Source organism: Athene noctua, chromosome 5 (assembly GCF_965140245.1).
Source record: "Athene noctua chromosome 5, bAthNoc1.hap1.1, whole genome shotgun sequence".
In the NCBI taxonomy this organism is placed as follows: Eukaryota; Metazoa; Chordata; class Aves; order Strigiformes; family Strigidae; genus Athene; species Athene noctua.
Window position 1 is genome coordinate 22,279,605 of NC_134041.1, and position 26,839 is coordinate 22,306,443.

General features: G+C 36.8%; 1 protein-coding gene across 6 annotated transcripts in view; it reads right to left on the minus strand.

Moving 5' to 3' along the window:
* Positions 1 to 299: 299 nt before the first annotated feature.
* The window catches only part of OLFM3 (olfactomedin 3), a 65,906-nt gene continuing 39,366 nt past the window's right edge, over positions 300 to 26,839 (minus strand). The window contains exons 1-7 of one of the 6 annotated variants that reach the window (XM_074906687.1): positions 23,752 to 23,880; positions 21,099 to 21,137; positions 18,957 to 19,103; positions 16,352 to 16,507; positions 12,293 to 12,512; positions 3,354 to 3,460; positions 300 to 1,648 (exon numbers count right to left, since the gene is read on the minus strand). In XM_074906687.1, coding sequence (XP_074762788.1) covers positions 971 to 1,648; positions 3,354 to 3,460; positions 12,293 to 12,512; positions 16,352 to 16,507; positions 18,957 to 19,103; positions 21,099 to 21,137; positions 23,752 to 23,880 — 1,476 coding nt within the window. In that variant the 3' untranslated portion in view covers positions 300 to 970. Of the gene's footprint in view, positions 1,649 to 3,353; positions 3,461 to 12,292; positions 12,513 to 16,351; positions 16,508 to 18,956; positions 19,104 to 21,098; positions 21,138 to 21,571; positions 21,586 to 23,710; positions 23,881 to 26,839 lie in introns of those variants that run through there. The other 5 variants (XM_074906690.1, XM_074906686.1, XM_074906688.1 and 2 more) reach the window with 5 other exon arrangements.

The following is a 26,839-nucleotide window of genomic DNA, read 5'->3' on the forward strand; positions in this document are numbered from 1 at the left end:
AAACAAAGGAAATAAAATGGTGGAAAGAAAAGGAGTAGGAGAAAAAGAGACTGAAAGAGAGAGAAGCCAGCAGCATGAGAGAAAAACTGGGCAGGGCAAACGATTGTAATGCTGGGACTAGTATGAGGCTTCAAAGTTGTAGATTTGCCAGTAAGCACCAGTGGTGAATAAGAAGGCATCTACCAAGCAAAGCTGAGAATAAGGATCATGCACCTGAGAAGATACTGTTTTTTTCTCAGAAATAACCATGTTTTCTCAGATTTTTACCACTTTCAATTGACCCATAGCCAGAACTGCAATTAAGCTTCAATATATTTTATAAAAAATAGTACTTAGTTTACTTTCACATAAGTGAAGAGATACAATTGCACAATGGTGGTTACAATGGTAGAAATACATACTGTTGATAAAATGTTTGCAAGATATTTAAAAACATACTGTACAGCACCACATCTGAAATTGGGTGATGGCAAAATAAATCATACTCCATGTCCAAGTAAATTAAATTCCTAAATCTTTCTTTTGGAATAAATAAAAAATACAATGTGCAATACATGTCTGAAACTACCAAAATGTTTCCTGAAGTTGAGCAATAGATTAAAAATAAAAATGAGGTAAAAAAAGACATTCATGCATTTAAGCCACCATTAGTCTCTGACTCTAAAATAAGGCAGATCATAATCTTCTAAAAACTGGCTTTAGCCACTTAAATCCTCTTTAGTGCTTTTCAAGACAAGGTCTTGACAGACCTTGTAGAATCATGAGTTAAGATGCTTTTATTTCCAACAGGTCATTTTTGACAGGCTCAGCCGTATTTGAAATGCATTATATGGTAGAAAGTGTTGCTTTTCCTTAATGAAAAAAGAAATGTAAATTAAAAGGAATTGAGAGAGATGGATGCTTTTAAGAGTTTATCACAAATGACACTGCTTTGAGGGAAGGAGGTGAAGGAAAGGGAATGGAAAGAAAATTATGTGTCATCTTCAGTTTTAATGACATGGAAAAGGGTAACGTTAAACAGGACTTGATGTCCGTTATTCCAGGCATAGAGAGCTCTATCTCTTGCATTGTAGTCAAGCATGGATATGTGAAAATACTGATTATGGAAAGGAATGTCTGTATACTCATAAGTGGAAGTTTTTGTGGAATAAGAATAGTAGACCTTGGCTCCTGTTAAGTGAGAGTTAGTAACATACAAAGTGCCACAGATCATGAAGGATTCTCCAGCACTTCTCTTTGGGTAGCCTGTGCTCCAGCTCTTCAGCACCTCCAATGTATCCTGGTTTAGCTGGCTGATGACAATGTTGCCTGCATTCTGGTTGGTGGCATACACAGCCCATAGCCCAATTTCATCTGCCATCAGGTCAATATCAGAAAAGCCACCCCAGGTGTAAGGGTAGACATTGTGAAAGCCAGCATACTCAAGGCTGCGCTGTGCAAGCACCCGCCCAGTGTCAAAGCTGTATTTGATGATGATGTTGCTCTGATACTTGTTGAAATAGAGGGAGCCATTGTAGACAACGTGGTTGGTTCCTGCCCATTTGAATGGAAGGTTGTATGTCCTTGATTCAGCCCCACTGACAAAGTCTGCAATTGATTTATATTCACGGACAATTTTATTGTTAGTGTAACTATCCATGTACCAGACCTGGAAAGAAAACAAAGATTGGGAGTAAACACCTGGAACACAATCTGTGGTACATGATCATGATATGGCGTGATGGATGCATTGCAGAAGAAGAAAAAATTTTTAGGTATGCAGCAGTCCATCAAAATACAATATTGTCCACATTCCTGTTACAAAAGCATGAGGAACTCTTGAATTTCTGAATCAAAACTTACCAACACAGGTGAACTCTCAAGATGACTGTTGCTAACTACAGTGTCTGCATTTTCAGAAAAATTTAATTTTGGATCATTCAGTGTTTGGGTCTCTGATATATGGGGCTTGCTTAAATATATTCTCAGAGACTAATAATCAAAGAGAGAGATGAGAAATGGCATGTGAGCTAAACTTGCAATATGCTTAGGAATAAATCTGGTTGAATTTTTTTAGCTGAACCTCTAATCAGTGAAAAACAGTGTACTCTTGGTAAAGAAACCAAATACAATAGCAACGAAACCAGTAAAGCTTAGGAACCATTTTTTTTCCTTAAACCAAAAGAAAACAAAATCAATACTTTTTTTTTTTTTATGTTCTGTATGCCAACTTACCCATTTTTCTTTCATGCATTTTGCCTTTTCTCCTTTTAGTTTGTCAGAGGATAAATCAAATCCTGACTAATAAAAGAACAGAAAAATTTCTGGAGATATTTTCTGTGCCTATTTCAAAACTGGCATTAACAAAATATCTGTATAAATGCCAGTTCAGCTCCTCATCTTCCTACTAGTCGAGATGCTGTGAGGGATACGGTTTGTTTTAACTTGCTGGCACATAGGTAGTATTTGTGTTGCCTTAAGAGGATGGCAGAGGGGGAATGTGGACGCTGGCTGGGGAGGGGGCTGCAGGGTGTGTGGGGAGAGGGCACAGTGAAGAGCAAGTGCTGGTGGAGACAAGGGCTCATGGGGATGGTATGGAGCCACTGGTGCTCTGAGGTGGCTGAAGAAACTTCCTCAGGACAAGATGGGGCTGAGCAGAGCTTGCTGCTCTCCTGAAGATAATCAGGATTCCCAGGGTCAGTAGTAAACCTGCATGGACACAGAAGGCATGGGAGAGCTACACACAAATCTTTAGTTATTACCATTTGTATGTTGTCTTATCTATTGTCTCTTTTTTTCTGTATTCAAAAAAATTAACCTTGTGGATCTCACACAAATGAAACATAGTGTTTTGACTTCAAAAGCCCTTTGATGGAGAGAGCACCTCCTCAAAGCTGTGGCCAATTTGAGATCCTATTGCAGGATAATAATGTAACTTGGATCTGAGGCGGCAAATGGTCTGAATACAGCTTCTATGGGGCCTAATCCTGTACATTTTTACTGTGCTGCATTATGGGTTATGCTCTTGGGTAAAAGTGTTGATGTTTGTGTTTTATTACTTGGGTTCTTAAAGATCCAAGCTCAATTAAATATGGTAGGAAGAAAAAAATTGTGTAGTCGGTTCAGATAGGTGTATGTCATCCCCGAAACAGTTGAAGGAAATGGCACAAAGGTGCTTAAATAACTTCTGTCTGTGGGTATTTTTGCACCAACACTGTTGCTTTATCTCTGAAGATGTATAACAGTGAAAATGATGGAAGTAGAAGAAACATGCTTGCAAGTGTAACCTCCTAGGGGGAAAATATCTTTTTGAAGATTAAAATAAACCAAGTAAAACTCCAGAAGGGCACAAAGTATTCAGTGCCTTAACATACTCGGTTATTTTTCTCTGATGCTAATGGATCTGTCATCCAGGCTCCAAATCGGGTTCCGGATATCTTGACTGTAATGGGGCCTGTAATTTTCATCAATTTGCCACATGCTGAAATTAGAAAAACAAATGCATTAATGCAAATAATTACACAACTCTCTTTGACATCAGTCAGAGTACAAGACCAATTGTTCTAAACTAAATAGCGGCTTGAGGGGATTCAGGCTTATGATGAAGATGGATTGTCATCTTCACCATATGACCTTTTCCACATCAAGCAGTCATATAAGTATGTAAAAATATACAAATAAAAATTTCTGTATATTTTTGTTTTTATATATTTAAAGCAGTTAGATTTTCAGGGCATAAAGAAAAATACAACCTAGTAAAATATCATCTGAGATGAACTGGGTAACATTTAATAATAAATGAAAGGAAGACATAACCCCCCTCACTTTTGCCTTCAGAAAGTTCAGTGCCATGCTAGGATTGATGGATGTTTCAGTTTTCCATTGACCAGGGTAACAAAGAGGTTAAGGCAAACAGGAAAAAATGAGCTTGTACACAAAATGTATAGCTGTAAACAAATGCCTGTGTCTGACTGCCCTCTGATTACACACATGTAGCTGTTCCAGCACTAGGGGCCTGTCTGAAGTTAAGAGAGAGAATATAAGAATTATTCAGCAACCTTGGCTGTATCAGTTGGCTTCTAATCAATTAGGCTGTCTCATATTAGACTGTCTGGGAGGAAATAATGAGAGTCAATATGATCTTGGGTGCTAACCTTCCTAACAATTCAAAAATCTATATTTTAGGGGACATTAATAACATACCTATTAGCAACAAGCCCCTGGTGGAATTCATATGTTTACCAAGAGGCTTACTATCTCACAAAGGTTTGTAGGTTAACAGGTGAAGTAGCATATTTTTGAAGAAAATATTTTCCGTAAGAATGTAAAAGGAAGTAACATATTTAATTCATTTTTTAAATTTAAAAATAAGTGATTCTCCATGATACATGATTATGCTGTGTTGTATAGCCCTATCTGTCTAGGAAATGTGGAAAACAAACTGCATCTGGTGTTGAGCGTTTATTTAGTCAGTTCAAAAAAGAAGGTCACATCAAGCCTGGATTTTCTGCTTTATGTAACTGGCAAGGAATGTATTGTGCAAGCCTATTTCAGTCAATTAGAAGGGGGTTAATGTTGTGGTGACAAGTCAGAGGCTGCTCACGGGGATTTTGTTCACAGCCAGGGAAGTGGGGTGTAATGAAAATGAAGATAATTGTGTACATGCTGAGACCTCAGTGAGCAGGGTAGGCTGTGTCTGTTTTCTGGGTGAATTGATACACATTATTATTTACATATCTCAATCTATGTATCTTACAATGTTTTGAAGATATTTTGGAATTTCCCATTTTAAAGGATATTATAGGTTTTCTACAGTTGATTATCATAGTACATAAATTTTTATTCTGGAATTTCTTGTAGATAGGCTGCTAGTATTGTGTTCTACAGCAATGAACTGCTATTAGCTTGGAAATTAGAGGACTATATCCCATCAAGGTGAAGGCTTTTGTTTTTAGGTGGTATGTTAGTAAATAGTCTCAGAAATGGGCACAAGGTAAACTCAAACCTTCAGAGGGGTTTAATTTGGAATAAAATTATCAGAAACCCAATAATGAGTAAAACAAAATCAGGAGAAAATTAATTACTCCTGAATTTGTAGTCTTTAATTTGGAGTTTTAGAATTAAAATACAGTGAATGTATGAGTTAAAAGGTATACTAATTGGTGCATTTAAAACACAGTATTGAAATTAGTAGGAAAATGTAAGCAAGCAAAGAATTTGGAATTCTGAAACACTGTTTTTTCTATTTAAAAAATATCCGGGAAGCTAAATGTGGAATCAAAAATAAGCTGTGAAATTTCACTTCTGAATGGACAAACCTTAAAGAAGAACCCATGGCAGAGATGTGGGGGTGCTCACAGAACCCACCTTCTGCACACGGCTGGGTGTTGGGGCAGGCATGGGAGTGTGCACAGCATGAGTTGAATCTGCAAAACCGTCTGCTGGCACGATGGCTTCTGCCAAGGCAAGGAGAGGAGAGCAGCCCCGCCAGGTACCCTGAGCAGGCAGCGCTCAGCCAGTGGAGTCAGAGCACGGGGCAGCGGGCTGGGTCCCACAGCCAGGGCAGGTACGTGTGAACTCATGGGCTGTCTCAGTGGCGCGTGTGGTAGCGGATTGTGGGGAGCAGCATGGGCACGCATCAAGCTCGAGGCCCGACATCTCCCGCAGAAGAGGTGTAAAAGCAGGGAGTGTGCTTGTAGTCCATGCCAGTTGGTGGGGGAGTGTGCGCACTAACTCCATGGGTGTTTGTGCGTGTGGTGTGCTGTGTGTGACTGGAGCTTTTTGATTCTAGCTAGAGAAAGGTGTTCAGAAATTTGTAGGCTGATGAATGTTTCTTAAAGTATCTAGTACTGTCGTTCATCTGTTGTATTATTTGTATTGATCCCAAATGTATAATTCACTGATTGCCAGTTAATTACATGCTGTTAATAATTAATAAACCTCTTCAGTCTTGATTTGGTTTAAACTATATGAACTGAGCCACTTTCCCAATGACAGGAGTCAGATGCTTTTTAGAGAATATTTCAAAATGCATTGAGATACAATGTGAAAAAAGAGATGACATTGTACTTCAGCCACTAAATGATGAGACAGGGTGTATTTATCTGATCAGATTTTTATTCCCAGATAGCATGTAGTGATTAAGAAAAGAAGACTTGTTAGGAGAGTTGCTATATAGCTGAGGGGCAGCTGACTGGAAAAGTGACAAAGCTTCTCTTTTCAGCATAACAAAACAGAGCATCTTGCAAGAGGCATGAGGATTTTTTTTTCCTCCGGCCCTATAGTATGTCCCATCTTTTTTGTCCTTGTTCATTAAACAGAGACCCATAAATCTGCCTATTTGTGATACAATTTGATGGAACTGGGATTTAAAACTGAGCAGTAATACTGCAAGTAGTTTTTCCACATATGGCAAGCCATTCCCACTGCAGTGATAATTCATAATCCCATCAGCAGGTTTCTCTGTTGAAGCTCAGCAGTACCTGAGGTCTGTTGGGTTACTTGCTGACAGTGTGGGCAGTCAGAAGGAAACAGCAGAGCTGTCAGGTACCACCTCTGTCTTGTCATCATAGCCTCCTTATAGTTGGGAGAGCCTTAGGCACAGGAGCTTAATATATGAAGTCTCCTCCAAAATTCTGCTCACATAAGTCTAGTACCCTGCTACTGCAGACAGACTTTTTATAAAATTATTAACATGATTTTAAAAATGGGGAAATACTGTTTGCCCTTGCCTACCCTTACCCCAACCGCAGATTGTCTCAGAATCTCACTCTTCTGTTAATTTGAAAAATGTTCATGGCCAAGTACATGGTTGTCATCTCTCTTTTCTTTTGAGTAGCCAAACCTCAAACATTTGCTTCCAGACACATGTGGACTGGAACCCCTTATCAGTAAGTCCTCATAGTTGAGAAAGAACTGCTTGAATGAACAGGACAAGGACCCAAAGCAAGTCTTGGCCAAATGGTCAACTTGATAAATCAGCTCATGCTGTTCTGAACTGTTGCACAAGTAACTTTCATAGAAGTAAATTGTCCCAAGTATTCCACAAATCAACTGGCTTGTTAACTGAACCTGTTGCTGACTGATGATGCAGGGAAATGTGAGACTAGGAAAAATTAACTGAGGCCAAATTGTCCTCCCCTTCTCATGGAAATCCCTCTGAAATTCAGATCACAAACCTTCTGTCAAACCTTCAGACAGCCCTCTAATGCAGTATTGCTTCCGATATGTGTTCAGAAGTTAAAAGAATCAAGTGAATGCAATTAAGAAAACAGTAAAAGTAATTCCTCCTTCTTCAAGATAAGGGTATTGTTGTTTTGTCCAGTTCTGTCTGTTGGAGACCTGCCTTCAAATGTGTGTACCATACATTACAGCAGACCTATAAAAATTGGCAGAATTGGGATCATTTATGTTTTGTTCATTATAAAGGAGCAAGTGTGCTGTCTGTGCTGAAGTATATATTGACTTACTAATAAAATTACATAATTTATTCCAGATGAATATCACACCATTTTGATGATGTTACTACAATGTGCAGTTTATCAATCTGTTTAATACTGAAATAATTAGCAATACTGACTTTATAAAGATAAATTTATAAAGATAAATTCCCTTATAACTTCCTCAAGCCTGATCCCGCATTTGATACAGAAGTTAAATGAATAACTCTTGAAAGAGTAAAGCTCAAAATGACATTTAGCAGTTCACTGACAAAGCAAGGCGAGTTTTGGTTGTAAGCACTTCCAACTTTGCATTCAGTGCAAAAAATTTTCTTCACTCCTCCACCAGAATTGGAAACAGCTTCTTGTCTGCTTAAGTGTAAAATGTGTTGATCTAATCCCAGCCTATATTCTTAGCTGCAGAATAAACCTTATCATTGTTTGTGTGGCTATATTAAAATTGATCTTGCATGCTGAGATTTCTTGCTAGGGAATTGTGATACTAATATACTGAAAGGCAGGATCATTTACTTAACACTGTTGTGGCATGGCAAGTCTGGGAGTCTGAAATTAAAAAAATTCCACTTAGTTTCCAGTTGAGACTTTTCTTTAGCTCATTTTGTATGTAGAGAAATAGAAAATAGACAGATGTCATGTTGAAATAGGAAACACTTCTGGGCTATGAATTTTCCATAGCAGTGAGGGGGCTGAAAATTAAAACTGGACTGTGCATTTTTATTAACATGGCCAACAACTCCATTTATTTTCCTTTTCTTCTTTTTTTTACTGACAGAAAGGGGACATATGAGGATGTGGAAATAACTCTTGTGATGGTGGGAAAGGTTGAAAAGTTTTGATTTATAGTAAAATTCTGCTCTTTAATTCCCTGGTGGGAGAAGGACCAGATGCTAGTGAGAAGGTAGGTGAAAAACATCCCCATACTAGGCAAATGTCAGGAAGTTCAGGAACACTAAGAAAAAAGAGAAAAAGTGGTATTTCTAGGCATTTTTTACACCACTAAGCGGTTCATATGGGGTTACACAGAAAAAGAGTGGGATTTTTAGAAGCACTCAGTCTCTTTACTTTGAAATACGCAGGCTGCCTACATTAGAAAATCCCAACCATAACTGATTGTAGTAACTGGAAAATCAAACCTCTGTTTATCCATCCTCAATTGAACTGTACAAGGAATATCGCATCATGCAGAATCTGGGTCTTTATGGCTGGATTTATCTCTTGTAACAGTTTTGTGCTGTGGACTCCAGTGAGTCTGTGGTTTTCTGTATTTATTTATATTAAGAAAGAAGCTGACCATGAAGTAAAGCGACCATTAAAAAAGAAAGTAGATGTAGTAGCCCTGTAGGCTGGGAAAGTCTATGGGGCAGAACGCATCTGGAAAGCTGCTCCAGAGTGAGTAAATACCAGGAGAGAAGGCTGTGATAGACCAATTGGATGGGAGCTCTTTTGAAGATAGCTAGGAACACGTTATTGATAGTCCCAGTCTCTGTGATGCAGATGAATATTGATAGCTGCTATATAGAGCAAGTGAGTGTATGATTTATAGAAGGATTTGCAAGGGAAATAAAATCAAAACATTCTCTTGAAGTGTTCATTAGCATCATTATTCTATTTATTGTAGGTAATAAATAGGGGAAAATAAAGTGAGTATTTTTTTCAGCGGTTACACAAATGACTTCCAGGTATTTTACTACTTGCACTTTTCTGCTTATGGTCAAATTTGTTGTAACATTGTAATGTGAGGGAATGAAGAATTAGTTCTTACTTAATGGGTGTATATCTGCTGTGCTGCATAATACAAATCCAGGAAGCACTACAGCAATTAGAGCTTGCTGAGAGGAAGCCTCTGGATTCTTCTCCATGTGTGCAATGACTTGCTGTGTAATCTTTGGGAAAGTAATTTATCCTCCTGGGCTGCTTGTTTCTTCATCTACAAAACGGGGATAACAATATGTGTATCTATTGCACAGTTTTGTACTAAATGAGATTTGTAAAGTTCTTAAAATCTCAAAGGGAGGGATGCTTTGGAAGTACAAGTATCCCTGTAATCAATAAAGTAATCTTATGCCTGCACTAACACCTCTTCTGCCACTGATGTAATAGCAATTTTGGATACATAGAATTTTTTGCTTTTGAATTTCTAACCAAAAATGTTACTTTAAAATATTTAGATTCTACATTATAATTGGATGTAGCTATAAGTGAATCCAATGTGTATCTACTCTAATTATTTCTTCATACTTCATAAGCAACATTTGACAGAGTATTGGCTTCTATGAATGCTACCCATATAATTTTTTTCAAATTTCATAAACACATTATGACAAGAATAGGAGGTTCCTAAGCATACTGTGCAACCTGCATTCTCTTATAAATGCACATGCCTTACATGATCACCAGCAAAGGACCCATATGTGCATAAGTGTATGTGAATTTGTGGTGTGTGCAATCATACGCACTTTGTTCCTACATGTTTAATTGCATGCACCGTTTTAAAGTTCTGTGGACAAATTTCTCAGCAGCTTCAGCCTGAATTTTTTCTTATTTCAAAGAGAAGGAGCAAGTCTCAGTTATCACAATTGCTGTGGTAATCACTGAACCGTGGAGAAAGTAAGACAACTTCTTACTGTATGTTAATGAGTGTTGAAAGTGTTGCCAGTGCAGATGGAAGATCCCTTTTAAGTGGCCAGGACAATATAAATAATGCATTATACTGCTGAAAAACACCTGCTAGGGAGAAGAATGGAAAAAAGCTATTACACATGCTGGTTAGATAATTATATTGTGAAATGCAACAAAATCTGTGAAGATTCAAGCCAGATTCTGTGGCACATCAGGGCCAGTCTGCCTTCTGCTGCCACAGGCTTCTGGCTTTCCGATTGGCATGGACAGTCACAGCTGGATCATCTCCAGCGTGGTGAATGTGGCTGGGGAGAAGGTGTAGGCATTGCTGATCTGAAGACACAGTACCAGCTTTCAGGTGTTACTCACAGTAAGCCTAACCGAAGCTGTTTTTACTTTAAAAGGCACACAGGGGTAGGCCAGAAAAACAGCTAGTCCATTAGTAGGTAAGCATAAAAGTCAATTAAGCATGTAAAAACAGTGAGTAATGCCAATAAGGATGAATAAATCTGTATTAGAGCTTGAGAAGGCCAAACCCCTTTTAATAATGGATGTGCTTAATAATGTATTTCATACAAAACTTTTCTCTTTAATGAGAAAACTTGAATAAGGTTTTTTTACATTAGTAAATCAAGAAAAATAGAACGTGTTGCAAGAATTCAGGATAGACAAGAGGGAAAATGTGGGTGAAAAATAGGGAAATAAACCCTGTGAATACACACAGTCATTCTGATGTATAAAATGATTCTTACACAGTAGTCACTTCACTAATCCATGTTTCAAGAATATGCTGTAAAAGCAAAGAAAAACAAGATACTCATTAAAGATAAGTTGATGATCTTCTGGTGTCTAATAAACTTATTGGCACACTCACTATCAGAAAATACTATCTATTTATATGAATTTTCTTGCTTGTTGTGGTATTGTAACGCAGCCATTTTCTCCTGCCTGCCTCCTGTCAATGCAGTAACGTGCTATTATGTGTGTGTACTGAGGGGAAAATAGGATCATAAGAAATTTCTGTTTGAAGAAGTCTTTCATGTATTTTAGCCCATCATCACTGTGCTATTTCTAGTGTAAAATAAAAAAATGGAAAATAAATAATTTAAGAGGCTAACCTAACCTAGATTTTTCTCATTTCATTGCCTCACAAAAATAAAGAGGCACTGCTTATCGAGTTAATAACATACTTCATGTCATGTGTAGCATTTAAAAGTAAACATCTCACACTTGCTAACTGAGATACCGATTACGGGAGTGAAACTTGGAATTTCTAGTTTATTCATGTTCAGTGGTAACTTACAAAGCATTTATGTCTCATAGAGGGGCCGGATTGTTTGGTGTAGTAATCCAGATTGCAATAGCGATCCATTCAGGAGTCTTCACAATGCATGCGTAGGCTGCAGAGGGGGGATGCTGCATTGTGATTGCAAAGCAGGTGGGTACTAATTATCCCTCTTTGGGTAATGGAAGTTAAGAATGACACTTGATAATGATACTTTAGACTTTCAGTTTTGGTATCTGATACTGAACTAGCACTGATTTTCAGAGATGCTCAACATTTGATTTTTCTAACTAAAGCCAGCATGCGAGCAACCAAGATGGAGGCTGCCTGATGTAAATGTAGTGCAGTGCTCATAATGACTGTTGCTGTGCTTCCTAGGAAAATCATGCTTTGTTCACTTAAATTAGGTGTAATGCTCAATTATGTCGTATTGCAAATTGAGAGTGACATATCCCTCAACACGAATATTACAGGTCTAAAGACTGTACAGTCAGAGTGGCCTCTCAGATGTCATAGCAAGATGACAGGGTTGTGATGTGGACATCTCAAAACTGAGCGTAGTCTACTTACCACTGAATTTTTTTTCACACTGATATTCCAAAGATGACCCGAATAGCAATGCCTGTCTCAGCTTTTTTTAAAGAATATTTGTAGCTCTCCAGCCAGTTGCAATTCTCTTAGATTATAACGTTGTTGTCTGTTATAATTTTCCATCTTAATTCGTTCTGTATACAGTAGGGCAGATCATTATATAAGATATACTGGTGCAAAATTAAAATGATATTACTGAACTTAGGTTGAATTACTCGACTTTTATTAGGGTAGCACAGATCAGAATATAGTGCAGTCTTTCATCAAACAAGAAAAAATAAAACTTCATCTTTCTATAGGGATGCAACTAAAAATATACAGGTGAGGGACCAAATTTGCCATGAAATTGTTAACTTACTGAGCTTTTTCATGCAGTCTCGAAGCCTGGTTTCTAAACTAAGTACACGCTGGTGTAGTTCCTCATAGTCATAAGCACCAATTTCTTCCTGAATCCCAGTGAGGACAGTAGACAGATTCCTAATTTCCTCCTTGAACTGGGTGATTAATTTGGCATCGGTTTTGTATTGTTCCAGAACTGGGATCAGTGGCAGGAGCTCATCCATCTTTTCCTTCAACTCCTGTTAAAGGCAATCAAATGTGAGTTAGAGCAGTTTAACAGAGTTCAATCCCCCAATTCCCTTTAATGTAGTATTTATGCCCGATTATTAAAATGACTTAAAAATTATTATTGATTTTTGTTACAGATCTATTATTAGTATATTGTGAAAGTCTTGGAAACCTTAGACTTAAGGGTAGTAAGCAATAGATAAAATGCATGAAAGAATAGTTTTTCTACTGGAAGTACACAATTACCTTCAAGTGATCTGAACCAAATTCTGTTGAAGGTCTGACTTTCCATCCAGAGGATATAAATCCCCGCTAAGTGTGTCTTTCTTGAGAGGAGGTGATTTGGCCTGAACACAGTGATGTTAAAGGAGGTCATGCCTGTTTTACAGTACTGTAATCGTTGGTGAGCTGTTAATTTCTATGTCACTCCTTAGAAATACTGATTTCATTTTTTCTCAGTAGCTGTTGAACAGGGTTTAGTTCTGTTCCAGCCACTGTGATATATACCTCTTTCTTCTGAAGTAAAAAATCCATGGTTCTTAACTGCACTTTATATTTCTCATCCTGCTGCATCACTAAGTGCCTTTGAACTTCCTCAGCTGATCTCTCTTCTGGATTATCACAAATTGGTTTTTTGCTGTGTGCTGTTGTTGTTGTGTTGCCAATCCTATTCTTAAACATTGATTAAATAAAATAAGGCTCCACTTATGATTCTCAGATTGTCCCTTTCTCAGACTTTTGCTGAGTCTCATACTTTGAGAATTTGTCTCGGTTTGTAACCTATATTGGCTGCTTATCTTTCATTTCTTAATTATTCTTTTAAATACACTAACCATAGGGGCTTTATTAAATTTAAACTAATTGTTTGAGGTTGTTTTTTGTTTAGTTATTATTCTGTAGAAAACCTCAAAGAATCCTTGCAGTCAAAAGGTTTTGCTTTATTGAAAAGCATACGGGGTTGTCCCTGAGGTATCATCTGTATACAGAGATTTGCTTATCTTTTTGTAATTTGAGGAAACAGCAAGACTTTCACAAGCAAATGCCAGAGAGACATGAGCAGATGCAAGCCTGGACAAAACAAGGCAAAGAATGGAAATGAAGATTTGTTAGGTACCAGCATTAGGTGGTAATAGAGGTTGGGAACAGATGAGGATGCACAGGGAGAGGCTTGAAGGGGCTAAACAATCAAGTCCTGAAGAATAGCTGGAGTAGTCAGCAGGGTAAATGGGAAAGCGAAAGCGAATTAAATGGAAGCCCAAGCACAAGAAAGAGGTGCAGAAGCAAATGTGGTTGGAGGTTAGCCAGGTGTGTGAAGACAGCATGTACAGTTTGTTGCATCACTCGTATTAGAGGATGCAATAAACAGAGTAGAACACTTCCAAAATATGATGATGCTAAATGCATTTTTGCTAAGGAGATGTGATAGGTATGGTCAGCACTTGAGCTGCTTGAAGATCTACCTCTTTATTTTTGCCTCTCAAACATGTTCTAAGACAGCTTGAGAATTCTGCAGTATCTCTTCATCACCTAGCTAGTATATCCATGTTGTTTTAACAATTGCTTTCATATTGGGATTATTTACTCAAAATAAAGACTTACATGTGTTGTTAGGAAGTATATTTTGCACACAGGTCATCTTAATAGCTCGAAAACTTCATTTTAAGTTATATGCAGATATGTCATTATAAAGGAATTTGTGATTATTGGGAGTTCTATTGGTTCTATTCTCAAGGGGTCTTCCAATTATTATTAATTCTTCCAAGCAGTATTATTAAAATGGGCAGAAAGAAGTGGAGAGTCTTTTGTCTACAGTTAAAACTATTTGTGACTGTTTTTATTAAAAACTTAACTTGAGCCCACTTTATGCCTGTTAAAATGTATAGTTATTTTTTCCTTGACGACAAGGAGAGTAGGCTTAAGTTTTTGTTACTTTATTTCAAAATTATGAACTAAGGCTTTTGTTCTGTGGGGCAGTGAACTGCCAAAAATCATGGGTAAACCATGATGGAAAAAAAATGCAAAGCTTGTAAAAACTCGGGGAGATAAAACGTGTTTAAGACAATTAGTGAAGGTAACTTATTTCTGATTTATGCCAGATGAGGTATCATTTGAGCAAACTGCTGTAACGTTTTGTGGTGATCAGGTATCTCCTGACTGGATAAATGCTGATTTGACTGAAGTATGACCATATGCTCAAGTGTGATTTGGATCAAATTTGTTGTCTTTGGTTCTCATCAACATGGAACCACAGTGTTAGAATATCTCATTTCAGTAAATTATATATATATCTGGTTTTGGTATTTTCATGATAAGATAAATTTTATTGGTTTCTGCTGACACTCCTAGCTTGTGCTATGATGAGTGGTACAAGAACTAATTTGTATTGCAACATGGATAGGTGGTAGACATATTCTGGCACCTTGTGCCAGCTGATATGAAGGGTTATGCTATATCTAGAATGAGTTTCTTTGTCTCAGGAAAGATAAAGCACTGGAAATTTAGTAGATCAAATTTCAGAAAGCCAGCAGCATATTTTATCATGTTGACCTTTTAAATTACTCTATAACTTGATTGGCTGGAAATCTGTTCTATACTCCTGGAAAACTGTCAAACTAAAGTTACGTGACTGGCCAATACAAATATCGAATATTTAGAAGGTTAGAGTACTGCAGAAATACGCCACCTTTGACATAGTGTATCAGACATTCAGATTTTGATATTTTGTTCCCATGGAAAACTATAATGAGAATACAGAACAGATAATGGCATTATACAAATGTGGTGCAGTTCTAGAAATGAATGATGAAGGCAAAAAAGTTGGAGACATTTCTTACTACCTGAAAATAAGTGGAAATATGTGCTCAAACTCTCACCTAAACTAAGAATGATGACATAAAGTTTGGTAGTCAGATCATTAATGTACTTAATTCCTGGCATTAAGACCCACTGGATATTCAGTGTCTCTGAAAAATAAATTAGCTATGTAATTGTTTAGATATCTAACTTTAGCACCACTTACAACATTAAGTCTATTTTATGTGAACTTTCATAAATACTTTGAAAATAGGTATTTGGTTAACATAATGTAATCCTCAGAATGTATTTTCTAGATCTTACTTTTCTGTCTCGCAGTCCTGAAATATCAATTTATCAGACTTGATATTTAAAGAACTTAAATATGCTCCTGTAGCATTTTATCCTTAAGAGTACTTCAGATAGCTTTTTCAGAATACACAATGCTATTTTGTAATCTCTGCAACCCTCCTTCCTCACAAAGATTGGCTTGTGTTTTTTATTGTTATTAAAATTCCTTGAAAGTCTTTTTTTAATCACACAAATGTGACTGGGAATGATTGCCCTCCTCCCTATCCCAAATTCAAAATAGCAAACCTTCAGACATGAAATTGGATCTTAATTGTACGGGATAAAAATTACAATAACCTGATTTATTACAGACTTTCTTCCCTTCAGCTGCAGTAAATGTCAGGCAACAGTAAAAGTGCAGAACTCTCTAGTTGTTTGCTATTAATTCCACTGGATCTCCCCATTTATCACTGGAACTTGAATGAATATAAATTTCTCAGTACGACATGCACATTGATACAGAAAAAACAGGAATCTGTTTATAGTGACATTTCTCTAATGACTTAATAATTAATAGTTACTCCCTATTACAATTAAATTGAACAGAGCGAAAGATTACAATCATAAAGGAAGATTTATTTATGATTTTCTTTTTAATGTTGCTCCTGCATGAGCATTTCAAGCTGAGATCTTAGCAGTCCATGCATTGCTGATTAGTACATTGCGTCCAGCAGGCTTTCAAAGTTATTGTTGAAATAGAACCTACTTGAAAATGCTTTGTCATTAACGTCTTCCGATCATCTTCAATTTGCCGAAACTTGGCCTTCAGCCCTTTCATTTGTGTTTCCATTTTTAAAACATACTGGAAATCCCTCTGAGTCCGTAGATTTAAAACTTCAATAGATTGGGACATATTCTGAACCTGTTAAAGAAGAACACCCTCTAAATGCACTTTTTGTTGCTTTACTTTTTTTCCTGGTGAGGTAGTTAAACATCAGGCAATAAACTGTGCTTATGTCAATGCTTTAGTTGCGAGTCATTTATACCACAGTACAGTTTTAAATTCCATAACTACATAGTAGTCCAAAAATTGGGGAATGGGGATAACATAGGACTATCAGCAGCAAGACCCCAAAGCCATAAATGATTTGGACTAGGTTCTTTGAGGTAAAGAAAGAGATAACCTTTCAGCACCATTATCAATGGGCCCAGCAGAGTCTACCTGGACACTTGTAGATGCTGACTGTTTTTCAGGATGTGCTGTATAGCATGAGGGACAGGACTGAGATTTGGAGACGTTGGTTAGTATGAAGAGCATGACTTTCACTGCTAGTAGGCATTTATATCATAATTCAGTATAAGGAATTCATGAGATTATCCAGAGATAAGATGGGGTGTGCCCATGATCAAATAGGTGTTTGCTCATGATTTTGTAAGTAGATATAAAATTACAAATTTAATCCAATCGTCTCATTGGTAGAAAACCAAATTTTTTTTACAGATGAGTAGTAGTGAATGTTCAGGTAACTTTTGTAGACCAAGTGATTTTGTAGCTATAGCGGACACTTTTAACATAATGAGGCAAGAATAACTGTCATCTAGAGTAAATGACATATATTTTTTAAAAGTATCTGTTATAAAAGCAATTCTTCTGCCAGTCACACATTTTGCAAGTACAGTTATTCTATTTCAGTAAGTGTTTTGTTTTCACAAAACATTAAAAAAGTAGACTGCTGTAAATGTATTAGGCACCATATTGAAGCTTTGGCTCAAGAGAAAAAAAAAAATAAATTCTAGCTTCCTAATAAAAGACAAACCCAGCAGTATTCCTGTTGTTTGCAAGAATATGGACTGTTTATACTGTTTGAACTGATATTCACATTTGAAACTAATATATTGTGACCTACAGAATGTATGGATTCAGGAAATACTCTTAAAAATAGTATACATTAGTTATTGCACAGTTGCCGTTAGCAGTTCTTAGTATTTTTAATGAAAAAAATAAATTTTTCTTTTTTATTTGATTTCTAATTGTTGAAAGCAGGCAAATGAAGTCCTTCAGGTCTTGGAAGAACTTTTGAGTGTGTCCATTTGGCAGAAGATGCATTCACATAAAGGCTCTAATTAAATGAGTGTGCATGGATTTAGTGAAGTAATGATATGACATTACATACCCATAATTACCACAGTTCTAATCATAAGAAAATAGCATTCAGAGACTGATGATTTAGGTTCTTCTATGTGGCAGCTCAAAAACTATGTTGAGATCTTAACACTGCTCCAGCCCCACCCCAAAAGATTTTAGTGTTTGGAAAATATGCTAGAGCAAAGACTCTGGGGACTGAAATCTTCCTCTGTTAAGTAAACAGACAGCATGAGGAGAGGTAGCTCCCTCCTCCGCATGCTGCTTCATCAGTGTCCTCTCCCTGCATCTCATGCTATGGGCTCTGTCACAACCTGAAACTATGTCCCTTCTGAGGTTCATGGAGATTTAGGAAGGGAAAATCTGCAGGGATTTAGCACTATATTAGCACTGGAGTGATTTTTCTATTGCTAGAAAAATACTGAAAATTGTATGCTAAAAAATGTATTTTTAAGTCTACATTTTATGTTGCTTTCTGCTGCTGTTCAACCACCATCTCAGGCCTTAGGTTCTGTACCACCAGCTGTGATACAATAACTAACTATAACCTTGGTTACTTATACAGGAATGCAGAACAATAGTTTGTGTTTTCACAGTTGCTGCATTTTTTCCATTGTTGATGTAAAATAAGACTTCAAACTAATTGGTTTTACTATATATGCAATAGTGGATAATACTGGAAATAAGAATTGGGTTGTCTGGGGAAAATTTGCACCACCAGAGAATGAATAAATAGTATTATTTGAGGAAAGAGTAAATGAAAGAAAATTAGAACTGTTCTGTACACGTTGCTTTGCAGATGCTGTCATGTCTATATCTCTTTATTTGTTGATAAGAGACAAGGAATGACCTTCAGGAGTCTCATGACTGAAGCAGAAGCTGTAGTTTAAATCCCACAGCAACTAGCTAGTTTGACGTTGGATTTGTAACTGTTTGTACATAGAAAAATCAGTCCCGTCTGTGTGGAAGAAAGAACTTTGGGAGGAGTGAACAAGAGAAGATGCAACTTCAGTTTGCTAGGTAAGTGGCTTGAGTTGGAAAGGTGTGATATAAGGAAAATAGACAAATAAGGATCAGTGGTGAGAACACAGGTAGGGGATCTATCCTGAAGAAATATTTTTATTAGATAACTTATCAGGACTCCATTATGTATTAAACTTAGAGGGAAAGGAGTGGATTCCCTTGGGAAGTTTAGGATCAAAAGGAGGAATTTATTGGGAAGACTTACCTTCTCTAGCAGTTGTCTCAGTTGCCTGCTTTTGGCATCTCTTGAACATAGATTTTGCTCTGGTGCAACAACAGTGCAAATGCAACGGCCATCAGGATCCTGGGCTGAACTATAAACTTGCCACCCTTCCTTGGGGCTAATCTGAGTCTGTAACGATAAAATAATAAAAAATTTTTTATTTTTTATATTCAGGAACTGAACTGATATTTTTGTTGTTTGAAAAACAACTACCTCAGAAATTTTTATTTTTACAGTATACGTTTGCAATTAGGTTCCTCCTAGTCAACACTTACTACTCTCTTAACTAATTAGATTGGTGGTTTTGCAGTTTTGTCGTATCTCACATATTTGTAATAGTTCTCTAGGAGTGTCCAGCACACATTGTTCCCAGGGTGTATGAGAACAGTTTTGAGTTTTCTGCTTGTGACTGAACACCAGCTAGTTGATTTAATCATTTGTAAAGGGACGTTACAGTTTTTCATCAGCAGAGAACAAACATGTCCTTTCAGCCTGAATGACTTTTACTTTAGAGTAATGGAAAAAACAAAGACGGAAGAGAACAGCTATAAAACCCCAAAGAGAGAGCACAGGATATGGGACTCCCACATTGGGACCTGGCTCAGCAGCACTTTGGGATGCGGATCAGCAGGTTTGCCCTTAAAAGATGTAGCATACAGAAGACTGTTCTCTGTTGACTGCTACTGCATGTACACCAAAGGGAAGAGAGGCTTGTTGCAGGGTTGTACTGAAAAGCGTCTGGTTAGTTTAGGTGAATGGGGGTTATGGGAAGCATGACACTGCAGCTAAGACACTGCACATCCTTCAGTGGGACAGAAGAATTTGGGAGTAAGCAAGAGTTCTTGTTTACAGTAACCATGACTGAGAAAGAAAAGCAAAAAATCACATTTGCTTGCAGAGGAGGCTAACACTGCACTGCATTTAAAGTTTGTGTGATACCTTGTAAGACTAGGTATCTGGTTAATAAGATGTATAGAAATACACACCATAAGAATGAGAGAAAGTGATATAATTAGATGAATGAAACGATTCAGGCGATGGCATTAAAACTAGTGGACACATGAAGTAATTTTTTAACTTTCTTTTTAAACTGTAATTTAAAGTTAATATGCAATATCCTTTCCTAATAATATAGTATCGACTACTGAATTTCATAGTGGAGATGCTAATGGATGTCACTGAAGTCATTTTGGTCTGAACACATTTGGAATCAATTACTAGTTATATTATAAAATTGTACTCAGTGTCAGTACAGAGAGTGATTATTTAAACTGGCAAACTTTGATTTCGATACTTTACTGGCAACTTAATGCAGAATAAGTTGCAGAGTTCCTCACCTCAAAAGAGGTACAATATCTTTGCAGACTGAGGTTAGAAAAAGAGCACAGACCCTTCAGAACGATGACTCTTCTGAAGAAGTCACTGAAGACAGCAGTGACCTCTTGTACTGCAGAGTTAATTGAAAAATCAAAATGGTATTGTTCCCCTGTTTTGCAAGGAAAAAGCAAAGTGTTATAATGTAGATGACTGTAAAAAGAGGACGGCTGAACTTGCTTTAGGGTTTGCTAGAAAGGTGTATCCAGATTTCGGTGCTAAATTATACCGCCTCTATGGTGTTCTCTTCACCTCAATTTTTAGGGCAAAGGGAGTCTAGTCTAAGACATGGAGAACAGTAAAAAATAAACAAATTACATATGCAAATACAATTTAAATTGTTTTTGAGCAGCTACTAAAATTGTGATCTTGAAACAAGTGAAGCCTATCAAGGCTGGTAACCCTTGCAAAGTGTAAGCTCTGTTCACTCTGGTAGTTTCCATGATTCTCTGTAGAACTTATGCCATGTTGTCATGCAAAAGCAAGGAAAATTAATTTTTCCTGAAGTTCAGGAACATGTTCAGGAATCTAGAGTTTGTGATTATAATCCCTTAGAGCTGAAATACTTAATATAAATTTAAGAAAAATGGTGATATTTGAGCCTTATACCTGCTACATTTAGATTGGTAGCAACTGGTTTTACTGCATTCACGTAACTGTTCTACAGTGGAGAGTGTATGAGATACCAGGATCATGCACAGTCTGTAGTAAAGCCATTATAATCCAGGCTGTGTTATCAAAGGTACTTAGATATTCTAGTGATGTCATGGCTGTCTCTCCTGGCTTTATCTATGGGAAAAAAACCACCTTTATTGATTAACTTAGCAGATATTTTCTTATGGCATCTAACATATGGGTTGATTTTAAAAAGTAACTGCTATTTGGGAAAATATTTCTCACAGTGAGAGACTGTCAGGCCCAATACAACTGCATGGTTATTGACTGCCTCTGCATAAATAGTACTCCTATAATTTAGGCTACATTAGCTTAGCAGCATTCCGTGGTTCCTTGTATTTGGGCCATTAGGGTTCCTTCTTTAATTAGGATGGGTAATCACAGAGAAAAACAATCGTGTGAGTGTAGGTACGCTTTGCCCCCCCTTTTTTTTTTCTTCAGGTACTTTTTTAGTTTGACATTTAATCCCTACCTCAAGAAGAAGCTGCTGTGCTGTGCAGGGAAAGAGCTAGAAGGCATCAAAACCTTACAGAAGCTACTGAATCTACTTTTCAAATGCAGGCTTACTGCTGACAGGCCTTAGTAAACAAACAAGAAAAGAAATAACAAGTGGAGAACAACAATGATAATAAATTATGCTAGCTCCTGAATATTTGAGGAAAAAAGGAGTCCCTACAAAGACCAATATTAACCATTGCATTAGAAGGCTGCTGGGCTACAGAATCACGTCACTTACCTCCAAAAGATTTATTTTTTCACTTGCACTTTTATATATTCTGATAAAACTGTTATAGTTATCTCCACTGATACTAGTGACAGGGCAAATGGCAGTATGTATACTTAATATGGTTGCTTAAATATAAACAGTATTTTTTCGTTTGTCTTGCAATTTCAATCCTGGGTCTGGAACAGAGCTCAAAGAGGAGTCCCTTCCCCTGACCCCACCTCCTTGTACAATTCTTCCAGCTGAAGAGAGGAAATTGGGAGGTTTTGTTCTTTTTTTCCTGGTACAATATACACAATTTATGAACTGTGTATGTACTAGGAGAGAACTGCTGGAGAAATACATGTGCTGCACTGTTCACAGGACAAGCTGCCAGTGGATAACTCTTGATGGCAGTTAAAACCCAGTCAGTGATGACCTCAGTATTACTAAGCACCTTGGGATATAAAGTCTCTCAGCGAACATCTAAAGTTTAGAGAAAGGTAGCAAATTTGTGGTGCTTGGTTTTATGCAGAAAGAACCCCATGTGATTGAAGTTCTTTATTTTTTTTTACTTGGCAGATGTTGCCAAGATCAGATAATCAGGTTTGTGTGATTGTTTCCCCAGCTCTACTGGCACTCTTGCTACCCCTCTTGAAACACAAAATACACATATAACTCCAACTCAATGGGTGCAAAGAGCATTACTGAAATAATACTTTAGAGGTAGTTGTATCAGCAGTGCTCTGTTGTAGCCACAGGAAGCTCGACAGTTTACACTACTTGAAATCTGAACATGTAAATATATATAAACACATATACATGTGTATAAATAGATATATATATATATGTGTGTGTGATAACTAGTGTGCATCTCATAGTTACTCAGCTGCAACTTTAAACTTGGATTTAAATGTGATAGGGAACTTTATTACTTGTAATATCATATTGTCACAAAAACTAGCACCATATACTGTAGTTCAATGAGCACAAGTTACATTTAAGGAAAATAAAAGAGCTTTTCCTTGTCCCCTCACCTTGCTGCTCTAAAACACAACAGAATTCTTTAACATCATATAATTAAATTTAAAGCAGTAATATTTAACTCTAAATGCAGTGATTTTCTGCAGTAATGTTTTTTCCTGCATGCATATATTCAATTAATTAAATGTCGATTACTAAATCCATCATTTTCACTTACAACTAAAAAACTAAGTTCTGAGTATAGTGAACTACTGTACAAATAGTTAAATTTACATAACATACTATTATGTAAACATCTGACTGCAGTTACACAAAAAGATACAGAGAAGAGTCTTTCACTAAACATTTAGAAAAATGTCCAATTAAAGTATTACTTTAAGTTTTAGGATTCTCATGAGTAGTTAATCACAGCTTTTCTATAGGTCTTCATTAACAGAGGCTGCTGTATATGAGCATCAAAGACACAGAGTGGTATTTGTGTCACTTGTATTATTCCTATATCAGCCTTTCTAAAATTCTGGTACCTAACCTCTTAGTACCGATTTTATTTTGCTTCTAACAGCTATTTATTTCCTTAACTGTACTCCAGTAAAGGAAAATGAGAAAGAATCAGACCCCTTACATATTGTAGTAAATAGCTAATATGTAACATTATCAGACAAAAAGAAACACACTGCCAGATTTTTTTTTTTTCTTTCTTAATAATGCAATACATTTTTCTGGAACAGTAAACACAGGAAAAAAGTCTAGGCAAACGAAATTAAATTGCTCTACTATTTTTAGCATTTCACACTCAAGATGAAGGCATTTGTTCTAATATTTAAGGATGCTATTTTAAAATCTTTCCTTTCATAGTAAGACTGCAACATGCTCACCAATGTGCAGTTTTATGATGCCCAAAGAGAAGCATGCATTAAGTGATGGCAGGAAGATCAGTAGCTTAAAAAGAGATTTACAAAGAGGCAGCAAACTAAAGCTTTTGCTGGCACTTAAATACTACTTCAGCATTAAGATGGCTTGCAACACATCACAGCTACTTACTAGAGTATCTGAAGTGGTTATTCTGGTGGTATTTAGTCCTACCAGAGATGGGAGAGTTTGGGACATCCAGTTAGAGATCATTGCCATGGTACTAAGAACAGCACCAAGCTTCAGCAGTGGAGGACTCATTGCTGTGGAGCTAATGGGTTTTCATAGTGACTGATTATCATCCCAGTGCAGGCTGGCAGTGAGAGGCGTGACTGCAGCACACAACATCCACAGCATGAAAGGAGATCAAGCTACTCAGATTTAATCATCCATTAAAAACACTCATATCCTTATTTGCCCGCTGTCTTTCTGCTCTAACAAATACTTATGACTATCTTACGCTGACCACTAAATATACAGTCCTTTTTATGATAATAATCATTGCAGCTTCCAGTGGGAGATGGCATGGGTGAATTACCTCTTTGTAGGTGCTAGAGACTCAATTAGCACTTAATTAGTTCAGTCCTTGCAGAGTAGTATGTGTTCCTGTCTGAAATGCAAGAGCCCAATGATAAACCCAGACACAAATAACCCCCCATTCCCCATCACTGCTTTGGGAGAAATATGCTGAGGTTTATTTCTAAACACGATACTAGTCCAAGTGGATGGGGAAGGGGGAGAATTGTCAGCCTGCTCACGAAAACACCATTAACCTCTCTAAACTTTCCTTGGTTTGTTGATCTCACATAAATTACAAACATCAGTGACTTTATAATTTCTACAGCCTGTTATTAAGATATTTGGTGTTCATAAAAGAACATTAGCAGTAAAGATTCACATTTCTCAGTGTTCTTGTTAGTTTACAAGTTTTTATACTGAGAGTTACTGCATTACATCCAGAGCTAGCAAACTAAGTATCTCTTCATTGCCGTTTGGATGAGAACAGAAGACAAAATGTGGGCTCATGTAGCATTTTGAGGGTTCTCTTGGCTTTAATCTGCTGTTAAATCTACTGTTCTCTAGTGCTGTAGAATGATCTCCAGGTTCAGTAGCAATTTATCTTTTTCATAAATTTAGCAAGTATAGGGGAAAAAAAACCACCAGAAAAAAAGAGTATAGAAATCATTGTGCTAGAGGTAGTTATACGTTTTTATTTTAAAAAGAAAAAATGCTGAGCAAGGATTTCTAACAGCAATTATTTTAGAGTACTTGCTTAAAAGTTTGCAGGGATAGACTACTTTATTTTTTCCCAGAGGCAGTTATGGACTTTCTTTCTGAATACGCTTCCAAAATACTGTATTTTTCTTAGGGAATTTTAGCTGTTTGCATGAAGGAAACCTGTAGTGAAACTGAAGGGATGTATTTTTACAGGACTGCGTGATCATGAATGCATTTAATAAAGTGACTAAACCCCTGTAAACAGTTTTTCAGATTCTCAGAGCTAATACACCAAGTTCAGGCTAGGCTTTTCTCTTCCAACATTCATTCAGAATTACTTCAATAAATCTCTTCAGTTTAATGAAGACACATATAAATTTTTTTTTTTTTTAGAAGAAATTGAAAAACACATTGAGAGCTATTATAATCTTATAAGGAGTATTCCAGCAATAGAACACAGAGAAAAATTCTGTGTATCCAAGTATTAAATGTTTTCTGGGAGTCACACAGTAAGATGAGCTGTGAAATGTTTCAAATACTCAAAAAACTTAATTCACTGAAGACATGCATTTGAAAACAGTGAAAGAATATGAGTTTACTTATACAGAGCTTCTGCACAGAAAAATAAGGTTTTTGCTAGCTTCTCTGTATAGATATTGTAGTAAAAGACCTAAATATAAAATGATAATCAATTAAATACTAAACATCTTGTAGTTTTATTTACCTACAGCATGTTGAATGCATGCATTTGTTTGCACGCGTTTTGACTTATTTCACATACTTTATCTAACTGATACCAAAACTCCTGGAACAAAATAACATACAAGGGCTGTTTTCTTCAGAGAACTTGGATTGCTTTCAAAATATGAACTGATAATTGATGATGCTGATGTCTGAATAAGAAAACATGATACTTTTTTGGGGGACTGAGAAAAAAAAAATCCCAGTAAAAAAATGCTGCACTGGATTAGTCTCCTTGATCCATTTAGCTCCTTCCTCTAGCAAAGGCCAGCAGTAGATGCTTAAAAGAGGAGTGTAAAAAGAGAACAAAAAATATAACAATACTTTTCTTGGTGTAACCTTCCAGCAAAGTGTGGTACTTATTAGACCTGAGGTTGTAACTTTGTGTTCAAGAGTCTTTCACAATGCTTGCTTCCATGAATTTCTCAAGTAATTTTTTAACTCTTCTGTACTTTTAGGAGGCACAACATCCACTAGCATGGAGTTCCACAGTTTAATTATGTATTGTGTGAAAAACATACTTACTAGAAGTCATGATTAGATTGCAAATTTGAGAAATGCTGTGTTCAAGCCAAATCTGCAATTTTCTGTTAAAAAACCTTTTTTAAAAAATTATAACCTTCATCTGTTTCCAATGACCAGAATTGCTTTCAGCTACTTAACAGAAAAAAAACCTTCATCGATGCATTTGGATGCTGCAAATATAGTAATTAAACCCATGAAACAACTCAGTTTTGTTAAATCTCATAACACTGTTGGTACCTTTTGAGAGCCAGTGGTGACTTTACTTTCTTTTGTTCTATTGATTCCTTTGGCGTCAATAGCAGCATTAGGTTTCATAAGTAAACTTTTGTAGCAGTGTCTGTGCTTACTCTCTGGGGTGTGTTCTAGGAACCTGGCCTCCTGCTTGTCTGGAGTAAGCAACTACATTGGCTCCAGCCAGGCATCTGGGTTTCCTTACTGTGAAAACCAGAGTGCAAATATGGCTGGTATGTGCCACATTTCAGCTCAGTATGGGCTTGTGGTGGTGTGAGGATGTGCTGCGGGATCCAGAGCTTCACAAGCACTCCTGCATTTCACAGTTCTGTAATGGCAGATGTTCTACTGAGCATATTTTCTGTATTTCAAAAGATAAATTTCATAAAAACTTGGATTGTGTGATGGTGACAATTAAGTGTATTGCCCTGTGGTGTCTTGAGACTGAGAGGTCAGTCAGGCATCACCTCAACATGATGAAGGGCATAGTGAGTGGAGGTGTTTG